Here is a 13,534-nt window from a genome sequence, read left to right as displayed (position 1 = left end):
CATCGTTATCGTTTCTTTGCTCAAATTCACGATTTTCATCAATCTCACGATTTTTGGAAATTTCCTGATTTTCATCGTGTTCGTCATTCGTTTCGATTTGATCATCTTTGTCGATGTCAAGATCCCATCAATTCCGCAATTCTCGTAGTCCCCGTCATTTCCGGGTATATCACTATTCTCTTTTCTCCTGTCATTTTCATTCATCGTACCATTACCATCAGTTTCACAATCCCGACTAATTCCACTTTCTCTGTCAAAGTCGCAGTTTTCATTGTCTTCGTAATTTTCGTCGTTTGCATCATTTCTGTCAATCCGAAAATTTTTGTAGTTTCCGTGATTTCCGTCTATTCCTGAATTTTCGTTCATTTTGCGATTCCTATCGTTATCGTTATTTTGGTTAGTTTGATATCTTTGATCAAACTCACGATCTCTAGTAACTGCCCGATTTCTATCGTGTTCGTCATTCTTGTCAATATCATCATCTTTGTCGATGTCGAAAATTCAACAATTTCGCGATTCTCATGGTCCCCCTCATTTCCGAATATATCATTATTGTCTTTTCTCCTTTCATTTTCATTCGTCGTACCATCACCGTCAGTTTCACGATCCCTCCAAATTTGACTTTTTCTGTCAGATTCGCAGTTTTCATTGTCATTGAAATTTTTGTGGTTCACATCATTTCTGTCAATTCGAAAATTTTTGTAGTTTCCGTGATTTTCGGCTATTTCTAGATTCTTGTTGATTTTAAGATCTCCATCGTTATCGTTATTCCGTTCAGTTTGACAATTTTCATCAAACTCACGATTTCTGGTAATTGCCTGATTTTCATCGTGTTCGTCATTTTTGTTTATTTCATCATCATTGTCAATGTCGAGATCACTATTCACTCTTCACCTGTAATTTTCATTCATCGTACCATTACCATCAGTTTCACGATCCCTACCAACCTGACTTTTCTCGTTGAATTCGCAGATCTCATTGTTTCTGTAATTCTTGCCGTTTGCATCATTCCTGTCAATCTGACGATTCGTGTAGTTTTCGTGATTTCCGGCTATTTCACAATTTCCGTCGATTTTGCGATCCTCATCGTTATCGTTATTTGAATTAGTTTGACAATTTTATTTAAACTTACGATTTCTGGTAATTGCCAAATTTGAATCGTGTTCATCATTCTCGTCAATTCCATGATTTTGGTGGATGTCAAAAATTCATCAATTTCGCGATTCTCATAGCCCTTGTCATTTCCGGTTATATCACTATTCTTTTTCTCCCTGTCATCTCCATTTGTCGTACTATTACCGTTAGTTTCACGATCCCCACCAATATGACTTTTACGGTCAAATTCGCAGTTCTCATTGGTTTTGTGATTTTCGTCGTTTGCATCATTTCTGTCAATTCGACAAATTTTGAAGTTTCCGTGATTCCCAGCTATTCCTCAATTTTCGTTGATTCTGCGATCTCCATCGTTATCGTTATTTTGTTCAGTTTGACAATTTTCATCAAACTCACGATCTCTGGTGATTGCGTGATGTCAATCGTGTTCATCATTTTTGTCGATTCCATCATCTTGGTCGATGTCGAAAATTCAACAATTTTGCGATTCTCATAGTCCCCGTCATTTCCGGTTATATCACTATTTCTTTTTCTCCTGTCATCTTCATTTATCGTACTATTACCATCAGTTTCACGATCCCTACCAATTTGACTTCTGTCGTTAAATTCGTAGATCTCATTGTTTCTGTAATTCTTGTCGTTTGCATCATTTCTGTCAATCCGAAAATTTTTGTAGTTTCCGTGATTTCCGTCTATTCCTGAATTTTCGTTAATTTTGCGATTCCTATCGTTATCGTTATTTTGGTTAGTTTGATATCTTTGATCAAACTCACGATCTCTAGTAACTGCCCGATTTCTATCGTGTTCGTCATTTTTGTCAATTTCATCATCTTTGTCGATGTCGAAAATTCAACAATGTCGCAATTCTCGTAGTCTCCGTTATTTCCGGTTATATCAAAATTCTCTCTCCTCCTGTCATTTTCATTCATCGTACCATTACCATAGGTTTCACAATCTCAACCAATTTGACTTTTTCTGTCAAATTCGCGGATCTCATTGTTTCTGTAATTTTCGTCGTTTGCATCATTCCTGTCAATTTGACGATTTGTGTAGTTTACGTGATTTCCGGCTATTCCACACTTCTTGTCAATTTCGCGATCCCCATCGTGATTGTTATTTTAGTTAGTTTGACAATTTTCATCAAACTCACGATCTCTGGTGATTGCCTGATTTCAATCGTGTTCATCATTTTTGTCAATTTCATCATCTTGGTCTATGTCGAAAATTCAACAATTCCGCGATTCTCATAGTCTCCGTCATTTCCGGTTATATCACTATTCTTTTTACTTCTGTCATTCTCATTTATCGTACCATTACCATGAGTTTCACGATCCCTACCAATTCCACTTCCTCTGTCAAAGTCGCAGTTCTTATTGTTTTTGTGATTTTTGACGACTGCATCATTTCTGTCAATTTAGCAATTCTTGTAGTTTTCGTAATTTCCGGCTATTCCACGATTTCCGTGAATTTTTCGATCTCCATCGTTATCGTTACTTTGCTTCGTTTCACGATTCACATCAATTTCATGATTTCTGGTCATCGCCTGATTTTCCTCGTGTTCGTCATTCTTGTCGATTTCATCATTTTTGTCGATGTCGGAAATTCAACAATGTCGCAATTCTCATAGTCCCCGTCATTTCCGGTTATAACACTATTCACTCTTCTCCTGTCATTTTCATTAGTCGTACCATTACCATCAGTTTGACGATCCCTACCAATTTGAATTTTACCATCAAATTCGCGGATCTCATCGTTTTTGTAGTTTTCGTCGTTTGCATCATTCCTGTCAATTTGACGATTTGTTTAGTTACCGTGATTTTCGGCTATTCCTAAATTTTCTTCAATTTTGCGATCCCCATCGTTATCGTTATTTTGATTAGTTTGACAATTCTCATTAAACTCACGATTCCTGGTAATTGCCTGATTTCATGCGTGTCCATCATTTTCGTCAATTTCATTATCTTGGTCAATGTCAAAAATTCATCAATTTCGCGATTCTCATAGTCCCCGTCATTTCCGGTTATATGACCTTTCTCTCTTCTCCTGTCATTTTCATTCATCGTACCATTACCATCAGTTTCACGATTCCGACTTATTCCACTTCCCCTGTCGGAGTCGCAGTTCACATTGTTTCTGTAATTTTCGTCGTTCGCATCATTCCTTTCAATTTGACGATTTGTGTAGTTTCCGTGACTTCCGGCTATTCCTGAATTTCCGTTGATTTTGCGATCTTCATTAGTATCGTTCTTCTGTTTAGTTTGACAATTTTCATGAAACTCACGATTTCTGGTGATTGCCTGATTTTCATTGTGTTCGTCATTTTTGTCAATTTCATCATTATTGTCGACGTCAAGATCTCATCAATTCTGCGATTCTCATGGTCTTCGTCATTTCCGGTTGTATCACTTTCCTCTTTTCACCTGTCATCTTCATTTATCGTACCATTACCGTCAGTTTTACGATCCCTACCAATTCCACTTCCTCTGTCAAAGTCGCGGTTCTCATTGTTTTTGTAATTTTCGTCATTCGCATCATTTCTGTCAATTCGACGATTTTTGTAGTTTTTGTAAGTTGCGGCTATTCCTGAATTTTTGTCAATTTTGCAATCTCCATCGTTATCGTTATTTTGGATTGATCGCCAGTTTTGATTGAACTCACGATTCCTGGTAATTGCCTGATTCCCATCGTGTTCGTCATTTTTCTCAATTTCATCATCATTGTCGATGTCGAGATCTCAGCAATTCCGCGATTATCATAGTCCCTGTCATTACCGGTTATATCACTTTTCTCTTTCTTCCTGACATTTTCATTTATCGTACCATTACCGTCAGTTTGACGATTCCTACCAATTTCACTTCCTCTGTCAAATTCGCAGCTCTCATTGTTTCTGTAATTTTCGTCATTTGCATAATTCCTGTCAATTTGACGATTTGTGTGGTTCACGTGAGTTCCGGCTATTTCACAATTTCCGTTGATTTTGCGATCTTCATTGTTATCGTTATTTTGATGAGTTCGACAATTCCCATCGAACTCACGATTTCTGGTAATTGCCTGATTTTTATCGTGTTTGTCATTCGTGTCAATTTCATCATCTTTGCGAATGACGAGAATACATTAATTCCGCGATTTCCATGGTCGCCGTCATTTCCGGGTATTTCACTATTTTTTTTTTTTTTGTCATTCTCATTCAATGTACCTAAACCGTTAGTTTCACGATCCCCACCCATCCCACTTTCACGTCAAATTCGCAGTTTTCATTGTTTTTGTGATTTTTGTCGATTTCATTATTCTTGTCAATTCTACGATTTTTTACTATCCGTTTTTTTTGGCTATTTTACAATTCTTGTCAGTTTTGCGATCTTCATCGATATCGTTACTTTGCTGAGTTTGACGATTTTCATCAATCTCACAATTTTTGGTAATTGCCTGATTTTCATCGTGTTCGTCATTATTGTCAATTGGAACATCTTTGTCGATGTCGAGAATTCATCTATTCTGAGATTTTCATGGTCGCCGTCATTTTCGTATTTTCTACTATTTTTATCTTTTTCGTCATTTTCAATTATATTCAACGTTTTCTTTAGTTCCACGATTCCGTCTTCCGTCAAATACGCAGTTCTGGTTGTTCTCGTCATTTTCGTCGATTTCATCATTTTTGTCAATTTCATGATCTTCCTAGTTCCCGTCAGTTCCGGCTATTTTACAATTTCCGTCAATTTTGCGATCCCTATCGTTATTGTTATTTTGATGAGTCCGACAATTTCCATTGAACTCACGATTTCTGAGAATTGCCTGATTTTCATCGTGTTCGTCATTCTTGTCAATTTCATCATCATTGTCGATGTCGAGATCTCATCGATTCCGCGATTTTCATGGTCCCCGTCATTTCCGGTTTTATTACTTTTCTCTTTCTTCCTGTCATTTTCATTTATCGTACCATTACCGTCAGTTTCACGATTTCTACCAATTCGACTTCTTCCGTCAAATTCGCAGTTCTCATTGTTTTTGAAATTTTCGTCGTTTGCATCATTTCTGTCAATTCGACAATTTTTGTAGTTCCCGTGATTTGCGGCTATTTCTCAATTTTTGTTGAATTCGAGGTCTCCATCATGAACGTTATTTCGTGTAGTTTGACAATTTTCATCAAACTCACGATTTCTGGTAATTGCCTGATTTTCATCGTGTTCGTCATTTTTGTTAATCTCATCATCATTGTCAATGTCGAGATCTCATCGATTCCGCGATTCTCATAGTCCCCGTCATTTCCGGTTATAACACTATTCACTTTTCTTCTGTCATTTTCATTAGTCGTACCATTACCATCAGTTTGACGATCCCTACCAATTTGAATTTTACCATCAAATTCGCAGATCTCATCGTTTTTGTAGTTTTCGTCGTTTGCATCATTCCTGTCAATTTGACGATTTGTTTAGTTTCCGTGATTTTCGGCTATTCCTGAATTTTCTTCAATTTTGCGATCCCCATCGTTATCGTTTTTTTGATTAGTTTGACAATTTTCATTAAACTTACGATTCCTGGTAATTGCCTGATTTCATGCGTGTCCATCATTTTCGTCAATTTCATTATCTTGGTCAATGTCAAAAATTCATCAATTTCGCGATTCTCATAGTCCCCATCATTTCCGGTTATATGACCTTTCTCTCTTCTCCTGTCATTTTCATTCATCGTACCATTACCATCAGTTTCACGATTTCGACTTATTCCACTTCCCCTGTCGGAGTCGCAGTTCACATTGTTTCTGTAATTTTCGTCGTTCGCATCATTCCTTTTAATTTGACGATTTGTGTAGTTTTCGTGACTTCCGGCTATTCCTGAATTTCCGTTGATTTTGCGATCTCTATTAGTATCGTTCTTCTGTTTAGTTTGACAATTTTCATGAAACTCACGATTTCTGATGATTGCCTGATTTTCATCGTGTTCGTCATTTTTGTCAATTTCATCATCATTGTCGACGTCAAGATCTCATCAATTTTGCGATTCTCATGGTCTTCGTCATTTCCGGTTGTATCACTTTCCTCTTTCCACCTGTCATCTTCATTTATCGTACCATTACCGTCAGTTTTACGATCCCTACCAATTCCACTTCCTCTGTCAAAGTCGCGGTTCTCATTGTTTTTGTAATTTTCGTCATTCGCATCATTTCTGTCAATTCGACGATTTTTGTAGTTTTTGTAAGTTTCGGCTATTCCTGAATTTTTGTCAATTTTGCAATCTCCATCGTTATCGTTATTTTGGATTGATCGCCAGTTTCGATTGAACTCACGATTCCTGGTAATTGCCTGATTCCCATCGTGTTCGTCATTCTTGTCGATTTCATCATTTTTGTCGATGTCGGAAATTCAACAATGTCGCAATTCTCATAGTCCCCGTCATTTTCGATTATATCACTATACTCTTTCCTCCTGTCATTTTTATTTATCGTACCATTACCGTCAGTTTCACGATTCCTACCGATTCCACTTCCTCTGTCAAATTCGCAGCTCTCATTGTTTCTGTAATTTTCGTCATTTGCATCATTCCTGTCAATTTGACGATTTGTGTGGTTCACGTGAGTTCCGGCTATTTTACAATTTCCGTTGATTTTGCGATCCCCATTGTTATCGTTATTTTGATGAGTTCGACAATTCCTATCGAACTCACGATTTCTGGTAATTGCCTGATTTTTATCGTGTTTGTCATTCGTGTCAATTTCATCATCTTTGCGAATGACGAGAATACATTAATTCCGCGATTTCCATGGTCGCCGTCATTTCCGGGTATTTCACTATTTTTTTTTTTTTTGTCATTCTCATTCAATGTACCTTAACCGTTAGTTTCACGATCCCCACCGATCCCACTTTCACGTCAAATTCGCAGTTTTCATTGTTTTTGTGATTTTTGTCGATTTCATTATTCTTGTCAATTCTACGATTTTTTACTATCCGTTTTTTTTGGCTATTTTACAATTCTTGTCAGTTTTGCGATCTTCATCGATATCGTTACTTTGCTGAGTTTGACGATTTCCATCAATCTCACAATTTTTGGTAATTGCCTGATTTTCATCGTGTTCGTCATTATTGTCAATTGGAACATCTTTGTCGATGTCGAGAATTCATCTATTCTGAGATTTTCATGGTCGCCGTCATTTTCGTATTTTCTACTATTTTTATCTTTTTCGTCATTTTCAATTATATTCAACGTTTTCTTTAGTTCCACGATTCCGTCTTCCGTCAAATACGCAGTTCTGGTTGTTCTCGTCATTTTCGTCGATTTCATCATTTTTGTCAATTTCATGATCTTCCTAGTTCCCGTCAGTTCCGGCTATTTTACAATTTCCGTCAATTTTGCGATCCCTATCGTTATTGTTATTTTGATGAGTTCGACAATTTCCATTGAACTCACGATTTCTGAGAATTGCCTGATTTTCATCGTGTTCGTCATTCTTGTCAATTTCATCATCATTGTCGATGTCGAGATCTCATCGATTCCGCGATTTTCATGGTCCCCGTCATTTCCGGTTTTATTACTTTTCTCTTTCTTCCTGTCATTTTCATTTATCGTACCATTACCGTCAGTTTCACGATTTCTACCAATTCGACTTCTTCTGTCAAATTCGCAGTTCTCATTGTTTTTGAAATTTTCGTCGTTTGCATCATTTCTGTCAATTCGACAATTTTTTGTAGTTCCCGTGATTTGCGGCTATTTCTCAATTTTTGTTGATTTTGAGGTCTCCATCATGAACGTTATTTCGTGTAGTTTGACAATTTTCATCAAACTCACGATTTCTGGTAATTGCCTGATTTTCATCGTGTTCGTCATTTTTGTTAATCTCATCATCATTGTCAATGTCGAGATCTAAACGATTCCGCGATTCTCATAGTCCCCGTCATTTCCGGTTATAACACTATTCACTTTTCTCCTGTCATTTTCATTAGTCGTACCATTACCATCAGTTTGACGATCCCTACCAATTTGAATTTTACCATCAAATTCGCGGATCTCATCGTTTTTGTAGTTTTCGTCGTTTGCATCATTCCTGTCAATTTGACGATTTGTTTAGTTTCCGTGATTTTCAGCTATTCCTGGATTTTCTTCAATTTTGCGATCCCCATCGTTATCGTTATTTTGATTAGTTTGACAATTTTCATTAAACCCACGATTACTAGTAATTGCCTGATTTCTATCTTGTTCGTCATTTTCGTCAATTTCATCATCATTGTCGATGTCGACATCTCAGCAATTCCCTGATTATTATGGTTCCCGTCATTTCCGGTTATATCACATCACTCCTTTTACCTGTCATTTCCATTTATCGTACTATTACCGTCAGTTTCACGATCCTTACAAATTCCACTTTCTCTGTCAAAGTCGCAGTTCTCATTGTTTTTGTCATTTTTGTCGAATGCATCATTTCTGTCAATTTGACGATTTGTGTAGTTTACGTGAGTTTCGGCTATTTCACAATTTCCGTTGATTTTGCGATCCCCATCGTTATCGTTATTTTGATTAGTTTGACAATTCTCATTGAACCCACGATTACTAGTAATTGCTTGATTTCCATCTTGTTCGTCATTTTTGTCAATTTCATCATCTTTAATGTTGTCAAAACCTCTTGAATTTCTCGATTTTCATGGTCTCCGTGATTTCCGTTTATTTTACTATTTCTATTTTTCTCGTTTTTTTCATTCGTTGGACCACTTCCGTTAGTTCCACGATCCCCTTCAATTTCACTTTTTTCGTCAAAGTCGCAGTTCTCATTGTTTTTGTGATTTTTGACGACTGCATCATTTCTGTCAATTGAGCAATTCTTGTAGTTTCCGTAATTTCCGGGTAAATCAAGATTTCCGTTAATTTTGCAATCTCCATCGTTATCGTTACTCTGCTAAGTTTCACGATTTACATCAATCTCACGATTTCTGGTAATTACCTGATTTCTATCGTGTTCGTCATTTTTGTCAATTCCATCATCATTGTCGATGTCGAGATCTCATCAATTCCGCGATTATTATGGTCACCGTCATTTCCGGTTATATCACTTTTTTCTTTCTACCTGTCATTTTTATTTATCGTACCATTACCGTCAGTTTCACAATTTCTACCAATTCCACCTTCTCTGTCAAAGTCGCAGTTCTCATTGTTTTTGTCATTTTTGTCGATTGCATCATTTCTGTCAATTTGACGATTTGTGTAGTTTACGTGAGTTCCGGCTATTTCACAATTTCCGTCGATTTTGCGATTCCCATCGTTATCGTTATTTTGATTAGTTTGACAATTCTCATTGAACCCACGATTACTAGTAATTGCCTGATTTCCATCTTGTTCGTCATTTTTGTCAATTTCATCATCTTTGATGTTGTCAAAACCTCTTGAATTTCTCGATTTTCATGGTCTCCGTGATTTCCGGTTATTTTACTATTTCTATTTTTCTCGTTTTTTTCATTCGTTGGACCACTTCCGTTAGTTCCACGATCCCCTTCAATTTCACTTTCTTCGTCAAAGTCGCAGTTCTCATTGTTTTTGTGATTTTTGACGACTGCATCATTTCTGTCAATTGAGCAATTCTTGTAGTTTCCGTAATTTCCGGGTATTTCACGATTTCCGTTAATTTTGCAATCTCCATCGTTATCGTTACTTTGCTAAGTTCCACGATTTACATCAATCTCACGATTACTAGTAATTGCCTGATTTCCATCTTGTTCGTCATTTTTGTCAATTTCATCATCATTGTCGATGTCGAGATCTCATCAATTCCGCGATTATTATGGTCCCCGTCATTTCCGGTTATATCACTTTTTTCTTTCTACCTGTCATTTTTATTTATCGTACCATTACCGTCAGTTTTACGATTTCTACCAATTCCACCTTCTCTGTCAAAGTCGCAGTTCTCATTGTTTTTGTCATTTTTGTCGATTGCATCATTTCTGTCAATTTGACGATTTGTGTAGTTTACGTGAGTTCCGGCTATTTCACAATTTCCGTCGATTTTGCGATCCCCATCGTTATTGTTATTTTGATTAGTTTGACAATTCTCATTGAACCCACGATTACTAGTAATTGCCTGATTTCCATCTTGTTCGTCATTTTTGTCAATTTCATCATCTTTGACGTTGTCAAAACCACTTGAATTCCGCGATTTTCATGGTCTCCGTGATTTCCGGTTATTTTACTATTTCTATTTTTCTCGTTTTTTTCATTCGTTGGACCACTTCCGTTAGTTCCACGATCCCCTTCAATTTCACTTTTTTCGTTAAAGTCGCAGTTCTCATTGTTCTTGTGATTTTTGACGACTGCATCATTTCTGTCAATTGAGCAATTCTTGTAGTTTCCGTAATTTCCGGGTATTCCACGATTTCCGTTAATTTTGCAATCTCCATCGTTATCGTTACTTTGCTAAGTTTCACGATTTACATCAATTTCACGATTTCTGGTAATTACCTGATTTCTATCGTGTTCGTCATTTTTGTCAATTCCATCATCATTGTCGATGTCGAGATCTCATCAATTCCGCGATTATTATGGTCCCCGTCATTTCCGGTTATATCACTTTTTTCTTTCTACCTGTCATTTTCATTTATCGTACCATTACCGTCAGTTTCACGATTTCTACCAATTTCACCTTCTCTGTCAAAGTCGCAGTTCTCATTGTTTTTGTGATTTTCGTTGCTTGCATCATTCCTGTCAATTCGACAATTTTTGTAGTTCACGTGAGTTCCGGCTATTCCTAAATTTCCGTTGATTTTGCGATTTCCATCGTTATCATTATTTTGTTCAGTTTGACAATCTTCATCAAACTCACGATTTCTGGTAATGGCCTGATTCTCATCGTGTTCGTCATTTTTGTCAATCTTATCATCTTTGACGATCCCGAAAACTCTCGAATTTCGCGATTTTCATGGTTTCCGTGATTTCCAGTTATTTCACTATTTCCATTTTTCTCGTCATTCTCATTCGTTGTATCATTTCTGTTGGTTTTACGATCCCCACCAATCTGACTTTTTTCGTCAAATTTGCAGTTCTCATTGTTTCTGTAATTTTCGTCGTTTGGATTATTCCTGTCAATTTGACGATTTGTGTAGTTTACGTGAGTTCCGTTTATTCCACAATTTTCGTTAATTTTGCGATCCCCATTGCTATCGTTATTCTGGTTAGTTTGACAATTTTCATCAAACTCACGATTTCTGGTAATTGTCTGATTTTCATCGTGTTCGGCATTATTGTCAATTTCATCATCATCGTCGATTTTGAGATCTCATCAATTCCGCGATTTTTATGGTTTTTGTGATTTCCGGTTATTCAACTATTTTCATTTTTTTCGTCATCCTCATTCGTTTCACAATTTTGGTTAGTTTCACGATCCCTATCAATTCCACATCCTCTGTCGAAGTCGCAGTTCTCATGGTTTTCGTGATTTTTGACTACTGCATCATTTCTGTTAATTTATTAATTCTCGTAGTTCCCGTATTTTCCGCTTATTTTACGATTTCCGTTAATTTTGCAATCTTCATCGTTATCGTTTTTTGCTTAGTTTCACGATTTACATCAATCACACGATTTCTGGTATTTGCCGGATTTTCATCGTGTTCGCCATTCTTGTCATTCTAATCATCTTCGTCGATGTCGGAAATTCAACAATTTCGCGATTCTCATAGTCCTCGTCATTTCCGGTTATATCACTATTCTTTTTCCTCCTGTCATTTTCATTTATCGTACCATTACCCGTTATAATAGTTATCCCGTAGTTCTTTTCTCTGTTTATCTCGGCCCCCCATACCAAAAGTAAGGTCCACCAAAGCATCAAGGTTCTAATATATTCCATGGTCTCGATCGGCATCCGTTAATTGATTTGAACCTATCAATACGCTCACTTTAAATTGTCAGCGTGTCCGACGAACCTCTCACCCTCATCAGTTTCCAATATTACGTTATTGGTTTTTAGAATTTCAATTATCTTATATGGACCTTGGTTTTTCTCGCTGAATTTCCCTTCCTCTACATTTATGAGGACGCGTGCCATGTCTCTAACCGTTTCCTTAAACGGGTTCATTTTCCTATCGTAATAACTCTTAGATCTTAATTTTGCCTGGACCAAGTTAACGCTGCCAAGTTCTGCATTTCGCTTAGACGCGCCATGAGTTCGGTTACGTAGGAACTATATGTTGGTTATTCGCCCTCGGTGGAGAATTCACTCGGGCTTCTCGCCTGTCTCCCGTATACCAATTTGAATAGACTGAAATCAGTCGCTTCATGCACTGAGGTGTTGTAAGAAAACATGGCGAAGGGTGCTAACGTGTCCCAATCATCTACCTCGTCCAAATAATGCTTTATATATTCTGCCCACACTATATGACTCCTTTCTAACGCGCCATTGGATTGGGGCCGATAACTAGATGTTGTCACATGCCGGATTCGAAACTGTTTCGATATCTCTCTAAATACTTCATTAACGAAGCTTGTACCCCTATCTGTCAAAATTACGCTCGGCGTTCCGAATTGAAGGATTAGGGCGTTAACTAGTGCGTGTGCCACAGTTTCCGCTTTAATATCAGGTATGGGTGTTGCGATGCAATATTTGGTAAGGTTATCCTGCATCGTCAGGATATGCTGGTTACCCTCCGGGGTCGGGGGTGAGGGTCCCACCGTATCTAGCGATATTTTCTCAAACGGCTCGTATGGTGTATCCGTAATGAGCATTGGCTCCCTCGTTCTTACCCTCACTAGCTTGAGCTCTTGGCAGCTATGGCATTTTTGTACATAGTCGCCTACCTCATCGCGCATTTTTGGCCAATAGAACCGTTCTCTAATTCTTCGATAGGTTTTACCAACACCCTTCTGACCTCCTATCTTGCTACTATGCATCTCTTCTATAATTCCTGCTCTTGTTTCAGGTGGCGGTACTTCGATTTTTCCGTAACATACGACTATATCGATCCCACTGTCTTCGAATATTTCCTCCAGCAAATACGACCAGGTATCTGACGCTGTTTTCCCAGAGAAATCTCCTGTTTTCGAAATTCTGAATGATGTTATCCCCGAATTTAGCACCACTTTCCGCAAATTTTCCAATCCCATTTTGAGGTTATCTACCGAAATGTTGTCGAAATAATTTTTCTTGATCACTACACTAAACACACGGACTTTGCCGTGTGGGGTGACAAGTATCTGTCCAATTTTTAGCTTCACAGCTCGCCGATCTTCTATGCTAATCAAGTTTATATCCTCCAGTGCTCTTATAATGGGAGTGGCTAATTCGGAATCTATAGACGTAAAGTGAACATAATTATCCCTCTTGTAGGTTAAATTTTCGCGTGTAAAACCTAACTTACTGGTCCTATAGTTCCGAGCCCCTGGCAAATTCAGCGGTGAAGTGGGTTCTAGGGCTGGTGAAATTACTTGTGTAATTTCTACTCTAGGGTTTCCAATT

The 13,534-nt window shown here is 37.5% G+C and overlaps 1 protein-coding gene across 1 annotated transcript; it reads right to left on the bottom strand.

The window, feature by feature from the left end:
* Positions 1–2,527: 2,527 nt before the first annotated feature.
* LOC125500195 (GATA zinc finger domain-containing protein 14-like) lies at positions 2,528–12,127 on the bottom strand. The gene is made up of 11 exons (XM_048651952.1): positions 11,979–12,127; positions 10,730–10,986; positions 7,078–7,206; positions 6,775–6,831; positions 6,565–6,653; positions 5,805–5,988; positions 4,149–4,205; positions 3,939–4,027; positions 3,179–3,362; positions 2,844–2,896; positions 2,528–2,680 (listed from the first exon to the last, which is right to left on the bottom strand). The coding sequence occupies exons 1-11, from the start codon at positions 12,125–12,127 to the stop codon at positions 2,528–2,530; spliced, it is 1,401 nt and encodes a 466-aa protein (XP_048507909.1).
* Positions 12,128–13,534: the final 1,407 nt, after the last annotated feature.

This window comes from Athalia rosae, chromosome 3 (genome assembly GCF_917208135.1).
Source record: "Athalia rosae chromosome 3, iyAthRosa1.1, whole genome shotgun sequence".
NCBI classification, from domain to species: Eukaryota; Metazoa; Arthropoda; class Insecta; order Hymenoptera; family Athaliidae; genus Athalia; species Athalia rosae.
Note: the sequence above shows the minus strand (reverse complement) of the source record. Positions and strands in the feature narration are given on the sequence as shown.

Bases quoted from the DNA above. Each gene is read 5' to 3' on its own strand.
- LOC125500195 (XM_048651952.1), bottom strand. From the start codon at position 12,127: ATGGCACGCGTCCTCATAAATGTAGAGGAAGGGAAATTCAGCGAGAAA. The intron at 10,987-11,978 runs GTGAGCGTATTG...GCGAAATTCGAG, and splicing joins GGACACGCTGACAATTTAAA to AGTTTTCGGGATCGTCAAAG. The intron at 6,654-6,774 runs GTGAGTTCGATA...TCAAATTGACAG, and splicing joins TCAGGCAATTACCAGAAATC to GAATGATGCAAATGACGAAA.